Source organism: Molossus molossus, unplaced genomic scaffold (assembly GCF_014108415.1).
Source record: "Molossus molossus isolate mMolMol1 unplaced genomic scaffold, mMolMol1.p scaffold_m16_p_1, whole genome shotgun sequence".
Taxonomy (NCBI): Eukaryota; Metazoa; Chordata; class Mammalia; order Chiroptera; family Molossidae; genus Molossus; species Molossus molossus.
In genome coordinates this window covers 9626636-9652412 of record NW_023425344.1, presented here as the reverse complement: position 1 = coordinate 9652412, position 25777 = coordinate 9626636, and the positions used below count along the sequence as shown (strand labels likewise).

The 25777-nt window shown below is 49.4% G+C and overlaps 1 protein-coding gene across 1 annotated transcript in view; it reads right to left on the bottom strand.

Moving 5' to 3' along the window:
- Window positions 1-20161: 20161 nt before the first annotated feature.
- The window catches only part of BST1 (bone marrow stromal cell antigen 1), a 40503-nt gene continuing 34887 nt past the window's right edge, over window positions 20162-25777 (bottom strand). Inside the window, exon 9 of the mRNA XM_036240288.1 lies at window positions 20162-20245. Coding sequence (XP_036096181.1) covers window positions 20162-20245 — 84 coding nt within the window. The remainder of the gene's footprint in view (window positions 20246-25777) is intronic.

Genomic DNA, 25777 nt, shown 5'->3' with positions numbered 1-25777 from the left:
ATGATGGTTGGGCCGAGGAGGGGGAGGAGTAAGGAGTACATGGAGGAATTCCACCAGGAGGAGGCGTCTACTGAGAACTTTTGTTTTTTTAGTTCTGAACTTAGCTGGTGGAGGGTTTCAATGCGGGTTTCTACCAAACCGGATTCGTTGATATAATAGCAACATTCTTCCCCAAGAAAGAGACAGGTTCCTCCGTGTTCCGCTGTGAGGAGGTCCAGGGCCCTTCGATTCTGCAACGACAGCTGGGCCAGGGAGGTGATCTGCCTCTGGAGAGAAGCTAGGGACTCAGCCGAGCTGTCAATAGCAATCTGAAATTGAGATTCTAAGTGTTCTGAGGTGACTAAGGAGTGTGCCAGGGCACCCCCTCCCAGCCCAGCAGCGACAGCCGAGGCTGAGAGGGAGAGTCCTACTAAAAGGGGTAAAAAGATTGCCCGCTTTTGTTTCGGGTTGTAATATATGTATTTTTGTTGGAATTCAGCAGGTGTATAGACCTTGAGTTGGGGGGTTAGGGTGACAGGCAGGCAGAGAAGAGTGGGATCCAAGGGGGTCGAGAGGGTTTTCGATAAGGTATGATTACACCAGAAGAAATAGCCTTTAGGGGCAGTTAAGTTGAAAGTGGGAGATTGTGTGACATTGCAAAGGTTGGAAGAACTGTTACTGTAACAAAAGGGAATTTGAGAGAGATCAGGAGGCATATATAGGGCTACATCGGCAAGAGGAGTCATAAGTTTTGGTGCGGTGGATGTGGGAGGCCCCCTGGCTGTTTGTCCTGGAACAGGTAGAGCAGGAGGAATGGACAGCTTGAATGGTTTGCTGGAGGTGGTTGGGGTGGAAGAGGGGAGAGAGGAAATGATAAAGAGCCTTAGGTCCAATATGTAGGGACTTGTGGATGTCAGAGATTATCTGGTATCTCTGAGAATCTGGGAGGATGAGGAGGTTGTCCTTGAATGCCCATCCATCCTTGAGCTGGATCTCCGGGGAAGATTGAAAAAGGTCTTGTTCTGTGGAGGAATATTGTGGTCTGTATGTTTTTGAAAGAAAGCATATAGCAGAGGTGGGGTGTGCACGCGCTATGGAGCGAGCTGTCTTATCGGTGAAGGCGTTTCCCTTGGCAACAGGGGAATTGGAGGTCTGGTGGCCTTTGCAATGCATAATGGCCACCCGCAAAGGGAGTTAGATGGCCTGAATGAGCCTAGAAATGAGTGTGCCATTGAGAACAGGCGTTCCCTTGGTCGTGAGGAAGCCTCGTTCCTTCCGAATCATACAGTGGGAGTGTGCAATGAGAAAGGCGTATTTGGAGTCTGTGTACATGTTGACTGTCTTATTTTTGGCCCAGATGAGGGCCCGGGTCAGGGCGACTAGTTCGGCCTGTTGTGAGGTGGTCCCTAAGGGGAGGCTGTTAGCTTCTATGACCTGGGTGTCAGAGACGATGGCATAGGCGGCCCGCCGGGGCCCCGGCGGTTCGGAGATTGAGCTGCCATCTATGTAAAGGGTATGTTGGGCTTCTGGCAGGGGATGGGCCATTAGGTCGGGTCGGGGAGATTTAGATTCCTCTAAGATTTCGAGGCAGGAGTGTGTAGAGACGGGCAGGTCAGAGACAGGAAGGAGGGTAGCTGGATTGAGAGGGCTACAGTTGGCTTTGGCTGCCAGATAGAGGGGTTTGGCTAGAAGGGCAAAGCCCAGGACCCAGTGGCGAAAGAAGCCTACCAGTCCCAGAAATGACTGGATTTCAGCCGCCGAGTTAGGGGGCTGCAGGCCCCGAAGAGCCTGTAGCCTGTCGGTGGTAATGGCTCGATGGGTCGGGGTGACTAGGAGGCCAAGGTAAGTGACAGACGAGGTGGCTATTTGTGCCTTCTTGGCGGATACCCGATATCCCTTGCTGCAAAGGAAATTCAGTAGGAGGGTGGTGGCCGTGAGGCAATCGGCCTTGGTTGGTGAGCAGATCAGAAGATCGTCTACATATTGTAAAAGGGTGGAGGGAGTTAAATTGCAAGCAAGTAGGTCTGCAGCTAATGCTTGTCCAAATAGGTGAGGACTGTCCCGGAATCCTTGGGGGAGGACCGCCCAGGTCAGTTGTTGAGCGGTATTGGAAACAGGGTCCTCCCAGGTAAAGGCAAATAGGAAGTGGGAATCCGGGTGGAGGGGTATAGTGAAGAAGGCATCCTTGAGGTCAAGGACCGAAAAATGGGTGGTGGTAGGGGGAATGTGAGAGAGAAGGGTGTAGGGATTGGGGACTACTGGGGAAATGGGGACGACCACCACATTGATGATATGGAGGTCCTGAACAAGGGGTACTGTCCTGAGGCCTTTTTAACGGGGAGAATGGGAGTATTACAAGGTGAATTGGTGGGGATCAGGAGGCCTTGTGTCCTAAGCCTGGTGATGATGGGCAGGAGTCCCATCCTATGAGCGTGTGAGATGGGGAATTGCGGGCGGTTAGGAAAAGAAGATGGGTCTTTGAGTTTAATTAAAACAGGAGTGTGGTGGGAAGCAATGGTGGGGGTATCCGTGTCCCAGACCTCGGGGTGGACTCCAGGTAGGAGCTGGACGTTGGGGTCTGGGTCAGGCTCAAGGTCGGGGCCTGGCACCAGTGCCAGCAAGAAGGTCTGTTTCGGGGAGAATGAGATGCTTGCCTGGAGTTTGGACAGAATGTCTCTCCCCAGGAGGGGGACTGGACATGAGGGCATGACTAGGAAGGAGTGGGAGAACGGGTGACCCTCAAATAGGCAGTTAAGGAGGGTCGTCCGCTGTGGGGTCGAGGGTGATCTGTCAATTCCTATGACCGAGACCTGGGAAGGAACCGTAAGGCCCGAATGAGAGGGAAGGACAGAGTAGGTAACCCCTGTGTCTACCAAAAAGGAGACAGACTTACCCGCTACCTGGAGCGTGACCCTGGGCTCAGCGAGGGTAACTGGAGTCGAAGAGCCAGGGCCCCCTCAGTCGTCCATTAGCCCCAGCAGTTCTAGGGCCGGGAACGTCTTGTTCTCAGTCCCCCTGCATTGAGGTGCCGAGGGCTGAGCCAGGGTCGGGCAGTCCGACTTCCAGTGGCCCATTTGTTTGCACTGAGGGCAAGGCCTGGTGGGGGGTCTGGGCTGCGGACAGGCCTTCGCCCAGTGGCCTTCCTTTCCGCGTTTGAAACAGGCGCCCGGGGGCGTGCGCTGTCCTCCTTTGGAGGTCAGACTTTGTGCTGGTTCCCCTGCCGGCTGGAGGGCCGCCACCAAGGCTCGGGTCTGGAGGCTAACTCTCTGTTGCAGCCACGCCTGCCGGGCTGCTTCAGCCGTCTCCTCCTGGGCGTTAAAAACTTTAAAAGCCATTTTTACCAGGTCTTGGATGGGAGTCTCAGGGCCCTCTTCAGCCTTTTTTAGTTTTTTCCTGATATCTGGGGCGGACTGAGAGATAAAGTGAGATGCTAGGACTGTGGCCCCGTTGCGGGACCCCGGGTCTAGGCGGGTGTAGTGAACCAGGGCCTCCTGCAGGCGGTTGAGAAAAAGGGCCGGGTTCTCTTCGGGGAGCTGGGTAATTTCTCTCAATTTGTCATAGTTAACTACCTTATTGGAGACTGCGTCCATACCCCGAAGGAGGTACCGGAGCATGAGGTTCCGGCGTGGAATATTAGATCCAGGGCCGGCCTGATAGTTCCATGCAGGATCGTCCTGGGGAGCTGCTTCATTGCCGAGGGGGACAGTATTGTCTACTAGGTGGTCTCTGTCTGCCTGCTGCCTGGCGGCAGAGAGGATACGCTCATGTTCCTCAGGGGTGAGAGTGGAGGTGCAGATTACTGTGATGTCATGCCATGTCAGGTCATAAGTCTGGGACAGGTATCGGAACTCTCTGATGTAGGTTGAGGGGTCAGCTGAGAAGGATCCTAACCTCTTTTCAATCTGAGAGAGGTCCTGGAGGGAGAAGGGGACATGCACCCGCACCAGTCCTTCTGCCCCAGCCACCTCGCGGAGAGGGGCCAGGACAGCAGGCGGGGGTTGGGGAGTGCGAGATCGGGTATGGGCTGCTATGGGAGAGTCGAGGGGGTCAGCGGGAGGTGGGGCAGCCGGAGCCGGGTCAGGACCAGGGGGGTCTTCTCTGAGGAGGGTTGGGGGAGGCGATAGGTGATCAGGGAGGTCATCGGGCAGAGAGTAAGGAGGGGGGTCTATAGGAGGTGCCTTTGGAGGAGGGGAGGTCTGGGCTAGGAGAATCTGGAGAGTAGAGCAGTGTGAGCAAAGGTCAGGGCAGGAGCGGAGGTCCCAAAAAGCCTGAATGTCTGGGATCTCAGAGTCCTTTCCGGTCCGCCGGCAAAAATTGGCCAGGTCCCGGAGGACGTTGAAGTCGAAAGTACCCGTAGGTGGCCAGTGAGACTGGTTGTCTGGGGTGTATTGAGGCCAAGCGACCTGGGACAAGAAGATGAGTTTCTTCTTGGGGAGGGTCTGAGAGTATTCCAATTTGGAGAAATTTATAAGAAGACATCCCAAAGGAGTCTTAGGGTCTATTTTGGATTCGGAGTTTCCCATAATTTAGTGGCCTTCCGGACCCCTAAGTGTCGGAGGAGAAAGGGTATGAAGGAGGCGTCCCTTCCAGATACCCGTCTCCGGACAGAGATAGAGGGGTGAGTGAAAGGCGTCCCTTTCAATCAGTCCCCCTATATAGACTCCAGGAGTCGTGAGGGGAGGGCTCTCGGCTCGGCCGAGTCTAGGACGAGAGACCCCCGGCGGGGTCACAGGGGTCCGGCAGGAAGGGAAAGGGATCGAATTACTTACGGTTGCAAGCCGTGTCTGCAGGGAGCTCCGAATTCAAAGCGGTGGAGGGCGGCACGAGGCAGAGAGAGAGAGAGGGGGGACTCTCGCCTCAGCCTGCAGGGACCGAGGCGGGTCGCAAAACCCCTCTCCCGGGTTTCGGCACCAGATGTAAGGTAGCCAGGCGCCGCCGGTGGGAGGTGGGAAGAAACCAGAGAGCCAAACAGCCGAATAAGCAGAAATCAGGCTTTATTGGGTACACTCCGGGCGGGTTCACAGACTCGGGGGGTCGAGTCCGAGAAGCCGCGCCCGATGCTGGGGTTTGTGATTTTTATATCTGCGCCTGTGGCAGCGGGAACTTGTTGTTAGGGTTAGGTCCTGAGGGGCTACGCATGGGGGCCCCTGGAATGTGAGTCTATTGTCCCGGGGCAAACAGTTCCTGGACTAGGACAGGAGAATGGGGCAGGAGTTGATCTATGAGTTCAGGGCAAACAGTTCCTGAAACAGGGTGGGAGTCTAGGTTGGGTAAGCGAGGTCATGGCTGAGCAGTTTGCCTGGTGCCAGTTCCCAGGCTTTCGGACAGCCCCAAGGCCAGTGGGGAATGTGAAGGACAGACAACAGGGCAATAAAACATAAGGAACATACAGGTAAAGTACTGTGAAAACTTGGAGTGAAAATTTCCCACTTGGTAGACCTGGCCCTGGACCCTCAGAGGATCATAGGAACTAGGTAGGAGGGAAGGAGACGGGCATCAGCCGGAGCTGACCACTGTATTGTGCAAATAGAACTGCTCACCCTCAGACACATGGCTGACCGCAGATACCCGCTTCTGTACGTGCTTGCTCGCAGACCCTCAGCCCAAATCCTTAACAGGGGCTCAGACAACTATATAAGCAACCCTCCCCCTGCGCTCGGGGCTGCTCTCTCCTCTGCGTAGGATGGGAGAGTTGTCGCGCGGCTAATAAAGCTCTCTTAATTTGAACCCAATTCAGAGTCTGAGTGGTCTGCCTCATTGGTCTACAACATTCTCTTATAGTTTGAGTTTTGGCTCTAAATTGTTTCCTGACCAGAACTCAAGTACTAAGGTTGCAGGTCCCAGGTCTGGTCTGACCCCACTGGTCTAACACCTGACGCCATTATCACCCCCAGGACCACCTTGCAGATGTGGACCCGTGCTAGGTACCAGCAGGGACCCACTGTGCCCCATCGGCTCCTCACTTTGCATCAGGTGGACTTGGGGGAGTTCCCCGGAATTCCAGACCTCCCTGTTTTAGGGTAAGAGGGTGATTTCCTCTGAGCTGTTTTTGTTTTTGTTTTTTGATGCTCAAGGTGAAGCTAATGATTAAGGCTTGAGAGACCCTAGGCTAAAGATAAGAATCAAGCTAACTAAGGACAGGAGGAAAATACACGGATGGCTGCGTTCTGACTTTGGCCTTTCAATTGGAATTGCTTTCTGAGGATCTGAACAAAGCCTTTTGCTGGATAAATGAGAGCCTAACCTTGGTCGGCTCCAAAGAAAAGGGGCAGCGCCCTACTAGGCCTCTTAAAGGGCCAGGGCTGCTGGGAGCACGGAAGGCAGGTCACTAACCCAACTGAAGATGAGAGTTGTGGGGTGAGTTTTCTAGGCACCCCTCGTATGGACAAAAACGATAGGGGAGACTTCTGGCAAAGCTAGCTAAGTCCGGAGGCTGACAAGCAGGAACAACTCACTTGGGATTGGCTTCGTGTAGAGTGGAGTCCGCCTGTTTGAGCTGTGGAAGTCCATTCCCCTGTGTCTGGCCATCATGAAGATTATTGGTAAGTCTGCCCCGAGAGTATGGGGTCTTCATTCCACACCCCAGGTAGCTCCTAGGTGACAGGGAGCCTGCTCTATTGCAGTCTCAGACCAAAGGATAGCTCAAGAGAGCCCAGACTAGCAGGGACACCTCTAACTCTTGGCTTGGAATCTATCTGTCTCTCTGTAGATGGGGAACCAGTCCACAGTGCCTTGAGAAATTTGACCCCAAGTCCCTCAAGTTTCTTTTGTAACCTGGTCTGCCCCCAATATAAAGTGGGCAATGGAGAGGTTTGGCCACTTAATGGCACCACTAAGTGTCAGAACGAGGCAGTGCTGAGTAACCAGAGAGTGCAGGTTTATTGCGGGAGAGACCTGCCCTGCTACCGCTAAGGAGAAAGTAGCAACCGGCTCATCCAGACTAAGGGTTTTTAAACTTAGGGCTGGGGTGGGTGGTCATTCAGCCGAGGAGTCAGGGTCTTCCTTGATTGGTCGGGGCTGGGGTCTCCTGAAACTTGTTTTTCTTGTCGAGCGACCATTTGCAGTTTTGGGTGGGAGAGGGTGGTTCCCTCATTCCGTTCCGCCTGACCGGAGTGATGGGTTTTGGTTTCCTGGAATGAGAGGCTGAGGGCAAAGTTAAACGATAAGAGGCTTGGGGCATCAGTATGAAAGTAAAGGATTTAAGAGTCTTGGGGCAGTAATATGGAAGTTAGAGCTAACACTATGTTTAATACTATCATACAGCTAGATCTCTTTTCCTTTCCCAGAGACAGTGAGCAAAGGATCAGGCCTCCTTAGATGTGTCTTTTCCATACACACAAGCCTTTATGGCTCTCAGAAATAACCCTCCGCTATGTTATCATAGATGCAAAAAGACAATAACCAGGCTCAATTAAGATAAAGATTGACTTCTGTCCAGGACAATTCTAACCTAGGACGTGACTGCCTACCCTGACCTGCTTTTAGGTAGAACGTTTTAATTTCAGACCATCCTATATGGTTATCTCATGTCTATGAGTTGCTAAGGCCTCCACATAGGCCTCCCCTGAGCTCGTCCAGTTTAGTATGTAGCTCCTTTTTGTCCACAAGCAGAAGTAATGAGAAGGAATAGATCTTAGAGAAGCCAGTTTGGAAAGAACTTAAATTTCCCAAGGAAGTTCCAAATTATCCTCAGTAATGTTGAGCCAGTAAGAAGGAGATGGAAGAGATGCCTGAGTATAGAGTAAGAAGGAATTTGATAAGGGGTTTCAGGCAGACTGAGAAGTTTCCATGGGAGGGTCAGGGTCAAATAGAACAGAGAGACCTTAAAAAACAGATCTTATCAATCTCTGAATATTAGCTTCCAACTAGGCCAACTTTTACACCTAGAGCTCTTTTTTAAAAAAAGCCTTTAAAATATTTTGCTATCTGATTTTAGGCAAGACAAATAGTAAATATTTCCATCAGTATTAAACTCCTTTTACTTTTTTTAGAATAAAAAATTATTTCTATCCTTTTTCTCTTAAACCAAATGTATACCTATAACCCTTCTGTTCATGGTACAGTGAGGGAAATGCCCTGACAAATAGAGATTTCCTTTATAAATGTAAATTTCCCTTAGAAAAGGGTACCTGAAACACAGGAAAATAGTCAGGTCCAGATTACCTGTTGCCATGAAAGCCAAACTCAGGAGACATGTATTGAAGTGAAGGAAAGAAGTTTATTCCAATTGCTGGCAGCTGGGAAGATGAGAGACTTTTCTTGTCCTCAAAAACCCATCTTCTGACTTCCGGTCAGGACGGCGGGTAGGTAAATGCGGTATCGCGTCCTCCCACAACCACATCGAAGTTACAACTAAACTACAGAACAACCATCATTCAAAGCCACCTGAAATCCAGCTGAATGGAAGTCCTACAGCTACGGAATTAAAGCAGCAGCCACATCCAGACTGGGAGGAGGGGCGGAGGGGACGGGCTGGGCCCACACCCACGTGTGGCGGATAAAAATCAGGAGGACACCTCGGCTGGGAAGGTCCTTCCTGAGGACTGAGGGGTCCCCGTCCCACACCAGGCCCCCGCTCAGGGTTCCAGTGCCAGGAAGAGAATCCCCATAACTTCTGGCTGGAAAAACCAGCGGGAACTGAGGTTCAGGGAGCCTGAGGCGGCTGGAGCCCCAGGCAGCCCTTAAAGGGCCTGCGCATGGACTTATCAGACTCTCTCCCTCTAAGCTCAGAGGGGAGGCAGCTCGAGGGGCACCAGAGACATACAGGGAAGAACTGAGCTGTTTGGCATTAGAATGCGGGCTGGAGAGGAGGTTTTCTTCTGGACAGACGTGCTGTCAAAGGCTTTTGTTCCTTTGGTGAGCCCTTCCCTGGGGCAGCAGAAAGCTGCCATATCTGGGACTCCAGCAACTTGGCTCACACTGTTTGCCCCACCCTGGTGATTCCCTGAGGCCCTGCCCACCCAAATTTCAGGGCCACCTAAGCTGTAGCCAGTTGCTTTAACATAGGATTAGCCTGTCTTGGATTCTGCTTCAAGTCTTCCTAAAATTTTTCAAACAAGCATCATCTGGTCTCAGTTAGCCCCATACCTCTCATTAAGTAATACATAGAAACAAACACAGGGAGGCAGCCAAAATGAGGAGACAAAGAAACAGGTCCCAAATGAAAGAACAGAACAAAACCCCAAGAAAAGAACTAAGCAAAATGGAGATACGCAACCTAACAGATGCTGAGTTTAAAACACTGCTTATAAGGATGCTCAATGAACTTAGAGAGAAGCTCAGCGAACTTAGGGAGGGCCTCAAGAGCATAAAAAAGAACCAGTCAGAAATGAAGAAAGCACAGTCAGAAATGAAGGAGGCATTAACTGAAATAAAGAATAATTTACACAGATTCAATGGAGTAGGTAAAGCCAAAAAAAAGCAAACCATCAATTTGGAATATAAAGAAGAAAAAACACCCAAACAGAACAGCAAAAAGAAAAAAGAATCCAAAAAAATGAGGATAGTGTAAGGAGCCTCTGGGACAACTTCAAGCATACCAACATTCGCATCTTGGGTATGCCAGAAGGAGAAGAGGGAGAACAAAAAATTGAAAACTTATTTGAAACAAGAATGGCAGAAAAATTCCCTAACTTGGTGAAGAAAACAGACATACAAGCCCAGGAAGCACAGAGAGTCCCAAACAAGATGAACCCCAAGAGGCCCACACCAAGACACATCATCATCAAAATGCAAAAGATTCAAGACAAAGAGAGAATCTTAAAAGCAGCAAGAGAAAAGCAGTTAGTTACCTACAAGGGAGTTCCCATAAGGCTGTCAGCTGATTTCTCAAAAGAAACTTTGCAAGCCAGAAGGGAGTGGCAAGAAATATTCAGAGTGATGAAAAGCAAGAATCTACAACCAAGATTACTCTATCCTGCAAAGCTGTCATTTAGAATCGATGGCCATATCAAGAGTTTCCCAGACAAGGAAAAGCTAAAGGAATTCATCGCCACCAAACCAGTATTATATGAACTGTTGAAGGGTCTTCTTGAAGAAAAAGATAAGAAATATGAGCAAACAAAATGGCAATGAATATGTATCTATCGACAATTGAATCTACAAACAAAATGAACAAGCAGAACAGAAACATTTGCATATATACAGAGAACATTTTGTTGGTTGCCAGATGGGAGGGGGGTTGGGGGAATGGGTGAAAAAGGTGAAGGGATTAAGAAGTATAAATTGGTTGCTAGACTGACAAACCTCAAAGGGAAGGGGGTTTGGGGGATGGAAAGAAATAAACCAAAGAACTCATATGCATAAACAATGGACACAGACAACAGTGTTGAGTAAGGCGGGGCAGGGGGCAGGGGGCAGGGGGCGGGAGTGGGGAGGAGGAAGGTCAATGGGGTAAAAATGAGGAACATCTGTAATACATTCAATAAAGATAAGTTAAACAAAAAAACATCTTCCCCTCAGTGCAGGCTGGGGTTTTTATCAAGGAGGAAAGTGAAAACAGAACCAAGAGACCAGGGGGAAGGAGGTGGGTAAGCCACTTCTCCTGGGAGTAAAGAGAGGGGGCTGAGGGAGGGTCACTTTCCAAGATTTTCTCTCCCCATTTCATTTTGCCATCTCTCTCTTCAAACAGGAATTTGAAGTTTATACTGCCGACACATATAGATTTTTGTGGCTGGTCCTTGGCATTTCCTTCTTCCCTAAACAGCCTTCTTTTAAATTGCAAAAGGAGGCTAGATAAGAAACAACACCACCACCCCCCGCCCCCCGCCCTGGCCGCTTTGGCTCAGCGGTTAGAGCGTCGGCCTGCGGTCCTGAGAGACCCGGGTTCGGTTCCCGCTAAGGGCATGTACCTCGGTTGCAGTTTGTCCCCGGCCCTGGTTGGTCGTACGGGTGGCAGCCACTCGTTGTGTTCCTTTCGCATCGATGTTTCTCTCTCTCTCTCTGTTCCTTTCTCTCCCTCCCACTCTACCTGAACAAAAAATGGAAAAATGTCCTCGGGTGAGGATAAAAAAAAAAAAAAAAGAAACAACACCCCCATGTTCATAGCAGCACTATTTACAATAGCTAAGATCTGGAAACAACCCAAATGTCCATCAGTAGACAAATGGATAAAAAAGCTGTGGTACATATACACAATGGAGTACTATGCAGCTGTAAGAAAGAAAGATCTCTTATCCTTTGAGACAACATGGAGGGACCTGGAAAGTATTATCCTAAGCCAAACCAGCCAAACAGAGAAAGACAGGTATCATATGATCTCACTTATCTGTGGAATATAATGAACATAACAGTCTGAGGAAGGGGGTAGTCCCAGAGACGTGGGAGTGGGGTACAAACTGACAATCCTCAGGAGATGGGCTGGTGGGGGAGAAATAAACCACAGAACTTATATGAATGTGTGCATGAAAAATGGACATGGACAACGGACATGAACAACAAAGCTGGGGACAGGGCAGGGAGGAAGAGGAGGGGGGAATCACTGGGGGAAAAAGGAAAAATATCTGTAACAAAAATAAATTAATTAATTTAAAAGAAAGAAAGAACAACACAGAAATTTATTTACACACTCTTAAGATACCAGAAGGTTGGCTACAGTCTTAACACAAACAGAATGCATAACCTTTTTATCACTTAGTTAGAATGCTAATTTATGGTTACATAATTAACCTCAGTTTTCAGAGTTTCTCCTGTATCTGCTGTTTCTCAAAAATAATGGCTATGATGGTAAATTTGTTATGCATATTTTACCACAATAAAAATAAGAAAAGAAAAATATATACATATATAATTGGCTCAAGGTAATCTTCCCAGGCCAGGGTGGGGACTGGAGAACTTGACCATCTATCAGGGCTGGGAGTTCTCTAAACTGACCCAGGACTCTGCTTTAGCAAGGATCTCTGCTAAGCCTGGACTACACAGGACAAGGATAGAGCTCAAGATTGGGGCCTTGAGGGCTGAATAGAGCGAGATCAAGGCCAACATTTTTGTCACTGGCCAGATGCGTATCCTATAGTCCCTGGCCAGCGCAGGCACAGGAAATAAGCCATGTGATTTCACAGGTGAGTCATTCACCTCTTTTAAACCAGTCTCACTGCCTGGAAGGAAGCTCCTGAAATCTAGGGACTGAGGCTGAGGACAGGACACGTGGCTGCTTGGTTCCAAGGTTCTGAGAGGCTGACACGGCTCTGGGACTGTTCCCCTGCCCCCACCCCACCCTGTGGGCCCACAGCAAGAAGGGGTCACCCAGGGCTGCACTGCTGCACTGACCCCAGCAGGTCTCTGGAGGCTACAGCCAGAATTTATGTTGACTTGTCAGCGGTGAAAATCCCTGCCTTGGCCCCTGCAATAAACATATGTTGTGGGGATTAAACAAGAGCATGCATGTAAAGCACTTAGAACTCTGCCCAGCACCTAGTAGCCACTCATATATAAACTGCGTAAATAGAAAAACATCTGGAAAAATGTGCACCACATTTAGAACACTCACCCCTAGGGGATAAAATTTGCAAGGGGACTTGCACTTAATACATTTCTTCACCTAACCAGCGTGACTTTGTGGCTGAGCATGGATCCATGCACCAGGAGGTCATTGTTTCGATTCTCAGTCAGGGCACATGCCCAGGTTGTGGGCCCAATCCCCAGTGGGGGGCATGCAGGAGGCAGCCAACAGATGTTCTCTCTCATCAATCTTTCTATCTCTCTCTCTCCCTCTCCCTTCCTTTCTCTCTAAAATCAATAAAGGGGGAAAAAAGGTTTTGTTTAAAAAAAAGACATGTCTTAATTCTTTGTAATTAAAAAATATACATTAATTAGACCTTTTAGATAGAAGGAAGAAGAAGGAGAGGAAAAGGAGGAGCAAGAGGAAGAAGAAGAAAAAACTGAAACTGACGGTGGTGATTCTGGGAAATAGTACTCTATGCATTTGTGGTAGGCACTCAGGCATAAGCAGTGTAAGGACAGTGGGCCAGGCACAGAGGTCACCAGGGCAGAAAGCCGTGGTTTAGAACCCCTGACTTTTCACATCACTGGCCATGTGGTTTGGACCCTCCCCTGGCATGTTGCTAGTCATGCAGTAGACCCCTTTGGAGGAGGAACAAGGGGCTGAACTGTGGCCCCATATGACTCCCACGAAGGCCCTTGCATGACCCCTCCCTTGAGCATTAACCCCTAGGGATAACATCTAGGCCTCAGTTGTGTTTCAGCTCCAGGCCCAGAAAAGCAGCAAAACCAGCCAGACGGGTGAGGCCATAGCTGACATCAGTACCAGCTGCAATGAATAATGACCCACGGCCCTGGCACAAACCAAGCAGTGAAGACCACAACCGTGAAAGGACACACCTGGAAAGCTGGTGCATATTCTATTGGGATCGTTCCTGGGATCGCCCCTAAAATCCCCACCTCCCCACCTTTAAAAACCCTCAAGATGAAAGACTCATCAAATTCTCTCTCTCTCTCTCTCTCTCACACACACAGACACACGCACACGCACACGCACACGCACGCACTCAAACACATTCCTGCATCCCCCCTTTTCCCCCAGGAGTGTTTTCCTTGCCTCCCTCTCCCCTAAGCTGCAAGGGCCCTTCTTTTGCCTCTGTAACTTGTTTCCTGAGCCCATTTTTTCCTAGGGCTCACTTCTACCACTGTGACTTTCTAAATAAACTTTCTCTTACAGTCTGAGTCTTGGCTCTGAATTCTTTCTTAGCCAAAACTCAACCAAGGTTGCTGAACCAAGGTCTGGTCTGACTTCATGGCTCTAACACCTGGCACCCTCGGCCGCCCACAGATGGTCCCGCACGGTGTAAGTTCTAGGTCACCTCCGAGGGTTTGAATCCTGGCTCCTTAATGCCTAGATGCGGTAGCTTGGTGAACCCGAGTTTCTCACTTAAAAATGGGGGTGGGGTATCATTCACTTGTAAGTTTCATGGGCCCACAGTCAGTACCACACCGTTGGGTAGTGCTGCATCGCAGTCCCAGCGCATTCAGAGACCTGGAGGGGCGTTTTAAAATCCTAGGGCTGGGATTTTCATACAGATAGACCTGGGATGTAGGACCGTAATGAACACTCAGCTGGCTTTGTGCTGTTGTTTCATGTGTTTTGGTGTTTGGTGTTTTTTCTGTTGTGTGCTTGCTTCTTTTCAGTTTTTAGGTTTTCGAATGCATACAAACTAGAGAGACTCGTTGCCTTCCTCCTGAGACAGGGCAGGGGGACAAGAAGTCTGAATTCAGAGCATGGCCAGTATCAGGGGAGGAGTAGGACCCTGGGACTCAGGAGGGGAACATGTTTGTATCTGTGATTGAAAAGCTTAACCCCCCAGATTCCCATGAAGCCCCCAGCGTGGACCGAGTGCTTCCGCCCCTTGCTGGAGGGCAGCAGGTCCCTGTGCCGGACACCTGCACAGGCCTCACTGCAAGGGGAGCTTGTCCTCTTCAGGACCCGCCTCCCCTGGTGGCTTCTAGATTGATGTATGGGTTCGAGCATTGGCAGCATGCATCTAGGGAAACACTTTTTCTCATTCAGAGAAAGAATTATTAACCCAAAGAATTCAAACATCTGCCTAATCGGTAGGCCAGAAACCCAGACAATGTGCCAGAAAATGGTGCCGAACCAGGGCTAGCCAGGGGGACCGCGCACCGCCGGGTGCAGCAAGGTGAGGAGTAGAGGGCCCTGTCCGCCCCCTGACGCACCTCGAGCCAGTCCCAATGACACTGTTGGGCGAGGTCACTGAAACCTGGGGAAACATACCCTGAAGTAACGGTTTGGTGGGAGTAGTAAGAAAGGGGCTCAAGGCTCAGCAGTGGGCGTGCTGGGGAGAACGCGGTAACCCCGGGCCGCCGCTGCTGCTCCCCAGAAAGGCCAACACGAAGCTTTCCATCCGCGCAGGAAATCGGAGCGAAGTCGGAGCGGCCGCCGGCCCGCAGGCCAGGACGTCCCACCACCAGGACGTCCCACCAGGACAAAGAAGAGCACGTTGTTACATCTTGCCCCTCCCACTGCTATGACAGAAGCACGGCTCTTAGAAGGTTCCATTAGATATTTTTCTTTTTTCCTTGAATTTGTTGGGGTGACATTGGTTAATAAAATCATATAGGTTCCAGGTGTACAGTTCTGTAACACACCCTCTGTATATTGTACTGTGTTCACCAGCCCAAGTCGGGTCTCCTTCCACCACGATTTATTCCCTTACACCCTCATCAACATTTCATTGGATTTTAAAGAGAACACAAACCACTCTTGAGAATGTGGCTCCGACTCATTAATTGTGTGGCTTTTAATTAATTGTGTAATTTCAGCGGGACAAAGGAGGTTAAGAGTGTTCTTGCAACAGCTCTTTCTCAAGTACCTTTAATTAAAAATAATCAGTGTGCCGAAGTGGCATGTTTGGGGGTGGCATATTCTGCGCCCCTTCAGGGTGCTACACAGAGGCTCTGCGTTGACAGTTCAGCGTCGTGAGCCAGAAGAAACCGTGGTTCTAGCAGAAGGGCCAGCTACATAATTTGTGCAGATGCAAAATGTTCAAACAGCAGGGGGAAAAAGTGCAGCTAAGTTAGTAAAATATAAGCTTTTTTTCTTTAAAAACATTTTATGCCCTGGCCAGTTTGGCTCAGCGGTTAGAGTGTCGGCCTGCGGTCCGGAGAGACCCGGGTTCGGTTCCCGCTAAGGGCGCGTACTTCGGTTGCAGTTTGTCCCCGGCCCTGGTTGGTCGTGCAGGTGGCAGCCACTCGATGTGTCCCTTCACGTCGATGTTTCTCTCTCTCTCTCCCTTCCTCTCTCTCCCTCCCACTCTATCTGTACAAAAAATGGAAAAATATCCTCGAGTGAGGATAAAAAAAAAAAAAAAAAAATTTTATTATGCCCTGGCCAGACTGACTGAGCAGTTAGAGCATCAGCCCGTGGACTGAAGGGTCTTGGATTTGATTCCCAATCAAGGGCATGTACCTAGGTTGCAGGTTCAATCCCCAGCCCCAGTCAGGGTCGTGCGGGAGGCAACTAGTTAATGTGTCTCTCTCACATCGATGTTTGTCTCTCTCTCTTTCTCTCTTTCCCTCTCCCCCCCCTCCCTCTCCCTCTCTCTTCCTCCCTCACTTGCGTAAGAATATTTTTAAAAAGAAAGAAAAAAAAAGAAAAAGTACCAAGCTGTAATAAAGTATTTTAAACATTTTTTATTAAAATATTTTATTACTAATAAAATGTGACTAAACTTACAAATTGCAAGAATATATTTTGATATAATAATTTATATAATATTTTCTGTAATACAATATATAATACAATAAATAATGTGCTATTAATGTGACATCTAGATTAATCATAAGATTTCCCTGATCACTTTTCTGCAAATTTATTTGTTCGGTCACCGAAATTCATACTTGTGGCAACTTCATTTTTTAATCAATATAATTGAGTTTGCCAGTCACTCTTAGCAAATTCAAGAATGCAAATAATTTTTGATAATTTATGTTTTCAGAAGAATTTTCTACTGATATAACTGTTGCTAGACTATATAATACATTTTGTAGACTTTGACAGCAATTAAATAAATATAACCTATTTCTTAATATAAATTATAGCACATCTAGAACTGATAACTTGCAAAACAATTTTTCTGACAAGATTCAACTCTTCAAAGATGTCAGGTTTGAATTTGGTTTTAAATGGAAAGTTATGCCCTAGCCGATTTGGCTCAGTGGTTAGAGTGTCTGGCCTCAGACAGAAGGGTCTTGGATTCAATTCCCAGCCAAGGGCACATACCAGGGGTTTGGGTTTGATCCCTGACCCTGGTCGGTGTAGTGCGGGAGACAACCAATCGATGTGTCTCTCTCACATCAATGTTTCTCTCTCTCTCTCCCGCCCCCTTCCTCCCTTCTACTCTATCTAAAATCAACGGGAAAATATCCTCCGGTGAGGATTAACAATAAATAAAAAGTTATACAGTGGCATTTTTTTATCCTCACCCAAGGACATTTTTGCGTTTATCATCAGATAGAGCGGGAGGGAGGAAGAGAGAGAGAGAAACATCGATACAAGATAGACACATTGACTGGTTGCCACCCACACAACCCCAACCAGGGCCAGGGACAAACTGCAACTGAGGTATATACCCTTAGTGGGAACCAAACCCGGGTCTCTCTGGTCCATGGGCTGAAGCTCTAACCGCTGGCCAGGCCTACAGTGGCATTTTGATGTTGCTGCTGCTATTTTCTATATATCCTTCCAAACCCACCCCCTCATGGTCCTGCCTCTCCTCCAGCTGAATAGTCCTTATCTCTTTGGTTTCCACTTTTTTGTTTTTTGAGGCTAGACAGCATTAGACTCTCTACTCTGTCATCCCAAAGCACCCTGTGTCTCCATCACACACATACCGATAGAGCACAATTACTGGTTTAATTATCAGTCAATGAGGGTTAGAGGTTAGCTCTCCCTCCCTTCCTCCCTCCCTCTCCCCTACATTCTATTAACACCAGCCTTTGGAAACAAAACCTTCATTCTGATTATAATTCTGTGCAGACCTCTGTGTCACACAGAATCCAAACAAGTTGAGTGTGTTCTTCTGAGAGCTTTTAACCATGTTCTTCCCAAACAGTGAAATCTGACAGGCACCGTCTTAGTTATGTCACAGTTCTGTGACCAAGTCCTGCCGGTACAGCCAGGTTAAACCTTGCACTTCTTTTTATTATTATTATTGTTAGTGTTAATTTTCTTTTTTTAATTTATTTTTGTTATAGAAGTTTCTCTTTTTTCCCCCACTGACACCCTCCTCCCATTCCCACCCCTGCACCCCCAGCGTTGTTGGCTATGTCATTGGTTATGCTTATATGCATAAGTTCTTTGGCTTATCGTAACCCTCCCCCGCAACCTCCTCCTCTGAAGTTTGTCAGTCTGAACCCTACTTCTATGTCTCTGGGTCTGTTTTGTTCATCAGCTTATTTTGTTCATTATGTTCTGCACAGGATGGAGACACAGGCACTCACCCTGCCTTGTCATCAGCAGCTTTCTCCAGTAAGACATCTTGGGGACGAGTTTGGGTCCTTTCAGCAGCTCTCCTTAATAACTACGTAACAGTAGGACTTTCAAAGGACCAAGATAGCATAACAATAAGTAAATATGCTTTAGAGAACCTACTGCAATCCACACCTTTTGGGGGAAAATAGAACAATGAATTCCTAAAATGCTGAGTAAAGTGATTTAATACACACACATGTCTTATTTTCGGGATGTATCTTAAATAGACTCTACCGCCCTGGCCAGTTTGGCTCAGCAGTTAGAGCATCGGCCTGTGGACCAGAGTCCGGGTTCAATTCCGGCCAAGGGCATGTACCTTGGTTGCGGTTTGTCCCCGGCCCCAGTTGGGGTTGTGCAGGAGGCAACCAGTCGATGTGTCTCTCTCACATCAATATTTCTCTCTTTCTCTCCCTCCCACTCTGTCTGAAGATAAATGTAAAAATATCCTCGGGTGAGGATTTAAAATAACAAACAAAAACTCTACCAAGACAATACAAGACATAAGGCTGTAAATAATGAGCAACTGTATTGATATTGGCATAGTTTGGATTCTACAACCTGCTTCATTGGTTATTGATGTGGATATTCGGAACCCTCTCCTGGTCTTAAAATAGCAGCTCCCACTGCTCAGAAATACTGCCCTCTGGTCCTTGCTGTGCCCCAGGTCGCCCCTCCTTGGCTCGGAAAGTCTCCTGTGAAGTGCACATCTGACTCTGTGTCTCAAAGCCTGTTAACTAAGTTCCAGCAACTGCAAAGTCTTCCATGAAGACTCATTTCCACCAATTCCACCTTCCTGCACTGAGGAATTTCGGAAAGACTCGAGAAATAGAAGATAAGAGCCCAGACTGTATGGCTCAGTGGTTGAGTGTTGTCAACCCACACACCAAGTGGTTGCTGGTTCGATTCCCGGTCAGGGCACATGCCCAGGTTGTGGGCCTGATCCCCAGTGGGGGGCGTGCAGGAGGTGGCCAGTCGATGTTCTCTCTCATCAGTGTGGATCTCTCCCCCTCCCCCTTCATCTCTTCCTGAAATCAATAAAGAAAAAAAGAATAAGAATCAGGAGCTGGATGCCCTCTGCTTGGGACTGTGACGTGAGGCTGTGAATCCTCCAAGTGATCCTCTAGTTACTCACATCTACTCTGCACCCTGGGCAAATAGCAATTTGTGTCATCTCGCAAAAGAAGGAATGAAGAAAGCTGGTTTCCCCTCCACATGACTGCTTCTATACCTTACTTTTTAAATTTTATTTATTTTAAAATATTTTTTCTTTATTGATTTTAGAGAGACAGGAGAAGGGAGAGGGAGAGATAGAAACATTGATGAGAGAGAACATCGATTGGCTCCTTCCTGCATGCCCCCCACTGGGGATCGGACCCACAGCCTGGACATGTGCCCTGACTGGGAATCGAACAGGTGACCTCTTGGTGCATGGGTCAATGCTCAACCAGTGAGCCACACCGGCCAGGCTATACCTTACTTTTGAAATATTCATTGGTTTGCCAGGGCTGCCATAACAAAATATAAACTTTGGGGTGTGGGGCACAATCTATCCATAACTACTATGTTCAAGGTGAGTTTCAGACATGTGCTCTATCGGGCAGCCAAGATATGGTCACACCCACCTCCTGTCTTTGAAGACCGACAGAAGAGAGTCCCATGTTTTTTAAATCAAACTGCTGGGCCTTCCAATACATATTTTATATCAACTGATATTCAGGAATGTTTTTAGGATTTTCTTTCTCATCCGCATTCTCCTTTCTTTCTTTCTTTTTTTTTTTTTTTTGGTACGTGCCCCTAGCAGGAATCAAACCGAGGACTCTCTGGTCCGCAGGCCAACGCTCCAACCACTGAGCCACACCGGCCAGGGCGCATCCTATCGACCAGCGTCATCAGATGCCCCTGAACCGGGGCTCTCCCAGGCCCTCAGGCCCCGATCTCTGCGGCCGCCTCCCCCCTACTCGCTCCAGGCAATGGGATGCGTCCGCAAGGAAGGGCCCTAGACATCTTTCCTCGAGGGTCTAAAACTCCTTTCCAAATTGGGCTTCCGTTTCATCCTGTTGCCACTGAAGCTTTGGGGGGACATCGTCAATGTTCAACGGAACCAGGTGGGCCTGTGATGGGGTCAGAGCCCCCGAAGACTTCGGCCTCCTCTCCGTGGGAGTTGAGGCTCCCGTGTCTTCACACATACTGAGCCGTCAGCATCTTAACCATCACGGCGTCCGCCTCCTCTTCAGGCCCGAAGTCCCCTGGTACCGCGTCTGTCTGCGGGAAGGAAAAACCACCGACCTTTCAGGGGGTTGCCTCAGAGACCCAGGACAGGACAGACCAGAACACAGCGCTCCCGCCTGCCGCCCGGTTCTCTCTCGTGCTGGGGGCCTCCCCGAGCATTTCTCTCTGGTCACACGCCTGTCGTTGTCCACTCAGCAGCAGGCAGTGAGCACCCGCTGCGTGCCAGGCGTGACGCTGGCCATGTCACCTGAGGGAGAAACACAGCAGGTGCTTCGCTGCTTCTGCTGGGGCTGCGCCTGCCCAGACCAGGGAAAGCTCTCAGGGACACCAACGCTGCGTCATCTGGGCCAAGTCACAAAAGCTCAGCACTTCCGAGTTTTCTCCTCTGTAAAGCAGAATCGTAGAACAGACCTCACGGGCTTCGGTGAGGATCGGAAAGGGCTCGCGTGGAAGTCCTCGGCCCCGTGCTGACTGCTGGCCTCTCTGACCTGTAATAGAAAGTACTGCATCGGTAGAGCGTAGTTTGATCATTATCAAACAGCTCTACTAGTAATAACAATACTAGGAAGTAACACCTACACAGGGCTTCTATCTACGCGCATTGTTCTGGGTTGTTTACTCAGAACATGAACTCACTTCATTACGTGCAAAGTCAGTGTTGATTCCTTCACGCACCGAATGTTCACGGGGTCGCAGTTGGTCAGGGTGAAGCACCAGGACAGACATAAAGGCAGAGGGATGAAGTCACTGTTCTCAAGAGGGACGTAAAAACAAATGGTTCTGAAATGAGGACAGATTGGGACTTCCAGGAGGAAGTGAGAAGAGGCTGTGTTGAGAATGAGGAACCGAGAGAAGGTACCCAGGGTACGCGGAGGGTCTCTGGGGACCCGAGACAAGGGAGGCAGTTTGGGGGCAAATGGAAAGATCCCGACAGCTGGATTTTATGTTGCACGGATGATTTTGACCTGGGGTTGGAGAGGGGGTGGTGGCCATCAGAACCCCAGTTCAGGATGGTTGCTCGAACAGTGTTGTAGAAGTGAGGCTGGAGAGGAAGTGGGTCAGAAGCAGGAGACTATTTAGGAGGCAACTTTATGTTTAAAATCAACATTTTAATGTGTCAAAAGCCTAGAACCTTTGGTTTAATGATTCTGCTCTCCGTAGCATTCCTGATGTCAAACATAGCCTCATGCATTTAAAAATATAAATATGGCCCTGGCTGGTGGGCTCAGTTGGTTGGGCATCACCCATGCACTGAAAGGTTGCTGGTTCGATTCAAGGCACATGTCCAGGTTTCAGGTCAAGCCCCAGTAGGGGGCGTGCAGGAGGCAGCCACTCAGTGTTCCACTCAACGCATCAATGTTTCTCTCTCTCCCCTCCCTTCCTGTCTCTCTAAAACAAAATCAATAACAATATTTTAAAAAATATAGAGAAATATAAATACGTGTTTGAATAGACATGGAGAAAAGTCCACTGCTTTGCATGCAGTATAACAGAAGATACTTATTTTTCTGCATTGTTTGAAGTTTTTCAAGGGAGCAGGTGCTCTTACTTTTATATTCAGATAAAAGTAAGTTTATTTTTTTATTCTTTAAAAAACAAGGCATTCACTTTTCCAAGGAACTAAAAAATGGCAGCACCCAAAGAAGTCACAGGCCAGTGTGCTGTGAGTGACAGTGGACCGGTCACCCGGCAACCCAAAGGCAGCGGACACGGTGTTCTCCACGCCTGGCCGGAGGGATGCTGTTGGCGGGGCTTCCGTGGGATCAGCCGGGGAGGCTGGCTGTCCTGAGACAAGCTGTGAATTGAAAATCAGTCGGGGCCTTTTCTCTTCCTTTTTAGGTGTCCTAAGGTCTTATGCCACTTGTCACCCTCTCCCCTCATCCACACTAATAATATATCACCCATTTCAAGTGTCTCATTGAAATATAGCATACATAAAGGAAAGTATGACCCATGATGCTTTTAATCTTTTCTCATACCATCCCTGACCTCCTCCAACAAAACTTACATTGAAAGAAAATTAAACTACCCCCACCCTGCCCCACCCTGTGCTTTCTTCTCTGAAGTCCATTCACCTAATCCATTCTCTAACTAAAACCACATGTAGAATGTCCACTTTCTCCAGGCATAGCCAGGCCAGGGGTGCAAAGATGGGTAAGTCTTCAAAAAAGCCGCTGTCCAAAATGATGCCCGGACAGTGAGACGGACCACATCAGGGGGATACACAGGTGGCTGGGGGAGCGAAGAAACACGCGCAGCCCGGTTCTGGTGGGGGAGGGTGCCGGATGTCTCCGTGAGGAGGTGACGCTGAAGGTGCACCTTAAAGTCTGCCACAGGGATGGCAGAGCAGGAAGGGACGTCAACCAGGGAGACTGGCGTGTTCAAGACCCCAGAGTGAGAAAGGGGGGTGCATGTGGGTGATGGCGTGTGTGGGTGATGGCACGCCACATGGTTTGATGGTGCCCAGCTGGGCGCAGCTTCTCTAAGGAGTTGACCCCATTCTCACAGTTCACATCAGTGGTCACACCCGTGAACACTCCACACCATGCCAGTCTCCTTACTGTGTCCTTCTGCAGTCTTTCTCTCCAGAGTCTGTTTACTTAACCCATTCTGAGCTTAACCTGGTTCCCAGCCCCATGCACAGCCCATGCTGTGGGGTCCTGCCACACCCAGGCCCCCAGAGTGCTCTGGCTTCGAGGGAGCCATCCACTGTTCCATCGGGGGCCTGCGTGTCTGCAGGGCATGGAAGCGGGAGCATGGCAAGGAGCTGCAGGAGGCTGCACTGACCGGCGTCCATGTCCTGGGTAAGGCGAACTAGGAAGTCCCAGGTTTAACACAGATGGTCCAACAAAAAGTTGCAGAGCCAATCTAGGCTCTAAAGGAAAGGTAAACAAGAGAGAACAATCATTTATTCACTGGGTATTTATTGAGCTTTTTTTTAGGTGCCAAGCACTGAGCTAGGGGCTGAAGGTGAAACAACGAACAAGGTTAGTCCCACCCCTGCGGTGGCTGGTGTTGGTACCCACATGTGTGGCTCAGGCTAGTGGCTTTCCTGATGCGAGCCCTGGCTGTCTGTTCCGATGGCTCAGGCCTGGGCCACAGTGGTGGTCACCTTTTACGCTAAAGGAATCTCCAGCTGCCCACACATTTATACCAGAGCTCCTCCTGCTGGACATTTTTTACAATTGCACTTCTGATTCAGTGACTGTCCCGAACATGCATTCAAAGTTGATCCTCTTTTTGCTTTTAGATAATTAACTCATTTATACAAGGATACGTTTGTTTTTATATATTTATTTATTTTGCTACGTGCCCCTAGCGGGAACCGAACCCGGGACTCTCTGGTCTGCAGGCTGACACTCCAAACGCTGAGCCAAACCGGCCAGGGCATTTGTTTTTATTTTTAAGAAAATAAATAATACCAAACTAAGCAGTGTAATAAGAGTCTCCTTTTATCTTTTCCAGTTCTCTCTCCCTTCCTCAGAGGTGACCACTGTTAACAATTTGGAGTTTATCTTCTCAGACCGATTTCCACCATTTATGCCCATTATCAGGCACAAATAGAAACGTAGCTTTTGTCTTCCTTTGTTTTCTATGCCCGGTCCACGTTCTCTGACCTCAGCATCACCGGGGGTCCCCGCCTTGCAGGCTGTGGTTGGAATGAAAAGAGGTGACAGCTCCCGAGTGCGGGGCTAGAGGCCTGAGGACAGGGAGAAGGGCCTCACTCACTTTCACACCCCGCGGGGTGGCGTCTCTTTCCTGTTTCGGGACTAGCAGAGTAAGTGGTGCAGAGAGGAACCTTGTGGGATCTGTATCCGCTAGTTGGGATCTGTATCCGCTAGTTGACTGTCGGCTTAGAGAGACGAGGCGTGAAGTCGTGAAGACAGAAGTTAAGCCGTAACACAGGATCGGCTGTCCTGTCCATGCTCCGCTTTCCACCTGAGTGAGTCCCAGCTGGTCTTGATGTCTTGCCATCGAAACCTGGAGCCGATGCACCCGCCAGCAGTGGGCACGCCACCTCTGGGAGGTGGCCTGTCACTCCTTCGGCTGCCTAGCACCTGGGGACATTGTTTGTCTCACACCTCTGCCTCCTCAGGCTGCAAAGCAATGGTTTGTCCAGTCAGTCGTTCATTCCGATGTGCCTACCCGGTGGCAGGTTCTGTTCCAGGTTCCGGGGACACATCTGCCCATGAACAAAACAGGTGAAGGTTCCTGCCCACCTGGATCTTATGTTGTAACCGGTGGGGGATGGGCAATAAAGAAGAAACTTAATAAGCAAATAAGTCAGAAGACGATTAAAAAAGGAAAAGTAGAACAACAAGAGGGGTTTCACAGAGTTAACGGTGCAGGCTGGACTTTTAGGTACTGAAGTCAACCTCCTGGAGGTGCGATATGAGCAAACACAAGAGAGACCGCTAGGGAGGGACACCCAGGCAGAGGGGACAGCGAGGGCAAAGCCCCTGAGGCGGGGATGGGCCTGCAGCGCTCAGCTCCCGGAGTCTGCTGAGGCTCGAGAGCCAGGGGAGTTGGAAGAGAAGTCGGGGAAGTGAGGGGTGATCCGGGGAGCTGGAGAGCCAGGGGAGTTGGAAGAGAAGTCGGGGAAGTGAGGGGTGATCCGGGGAGCCGGAGAGCCAGGGGACTTGGAAGAGAAGTCGGGGAAGTGAGGGGTGGGCGGGGGAGCCGCTGCTGGTTCCTCACGCTGCGCGACATGGAGCAGTTGCAGCACACGAGTGAGGTGACTGACTTTGTAAAGGCCTATTCTCCATACTTCATGGGTTTGAAACTGTCAGACTAAAAACGCCAGCCGCTCAGCCAGGCTGGTCACGGGAGAGGCCTGGGCTGCTCAGCAGTCTGTAAGTCGACCCGAAGGATTTTCTGATGAGGGGTGAGAAGGGAAGGAGCGAAGGATGGGTCAGGGTTTCTGGAAAGGACATTTGGGATTTTTGGAAGGGGGGGCGTTGCCAGCAATCGAGACAGGAAGTCTGTGATAGACCAAGTTTAGGGGTCTGTTCATTTCCTATTGCTGCTATAGTAAAGGTAGTAGCTTAAAACAACACAGATGTCCTCTCCTCCAGGCCTGGAGGCCAGAAGTCAGAAACCAGTTTCCCCAGGCTGACGTCAAGGTGTCGGTGGGGCTGGTTCTGTCCCAGGAAACTCCTGAGGGAAGGAAGTTGCCTTGCCTGTTCTCTGTCTTCACAGGGCGCCACCAATCTCTCTTCCACTGTCCCGGGCTGTATCCGCCTCTCCTGTGTCAGCGTCCCCTGCCTCCCTCTCAGAAGGACACATGATGACATTGAGGGCCCGCCTGACCTGGAAAATCCAGGATAAACCCCAATCTCAAGACCCTTAACCTAACCACATCTGCAAAGCCTCGTTTGTAACCTAAGGTAAAATTCACTGGCTTCAGGAATTAGGACCTGGATATCTTTGGATGCCATGGCTCAGCCCCCCACAGTGGGTATATCCGGGAGTTCAGTTTGGGGTGCGTTGAGTTTGAATTACCTACGAGGCATTCAAGGGGCATGTTGAGTAGACTGTTGAATGGACGAGTGTGGTATTGAGTAG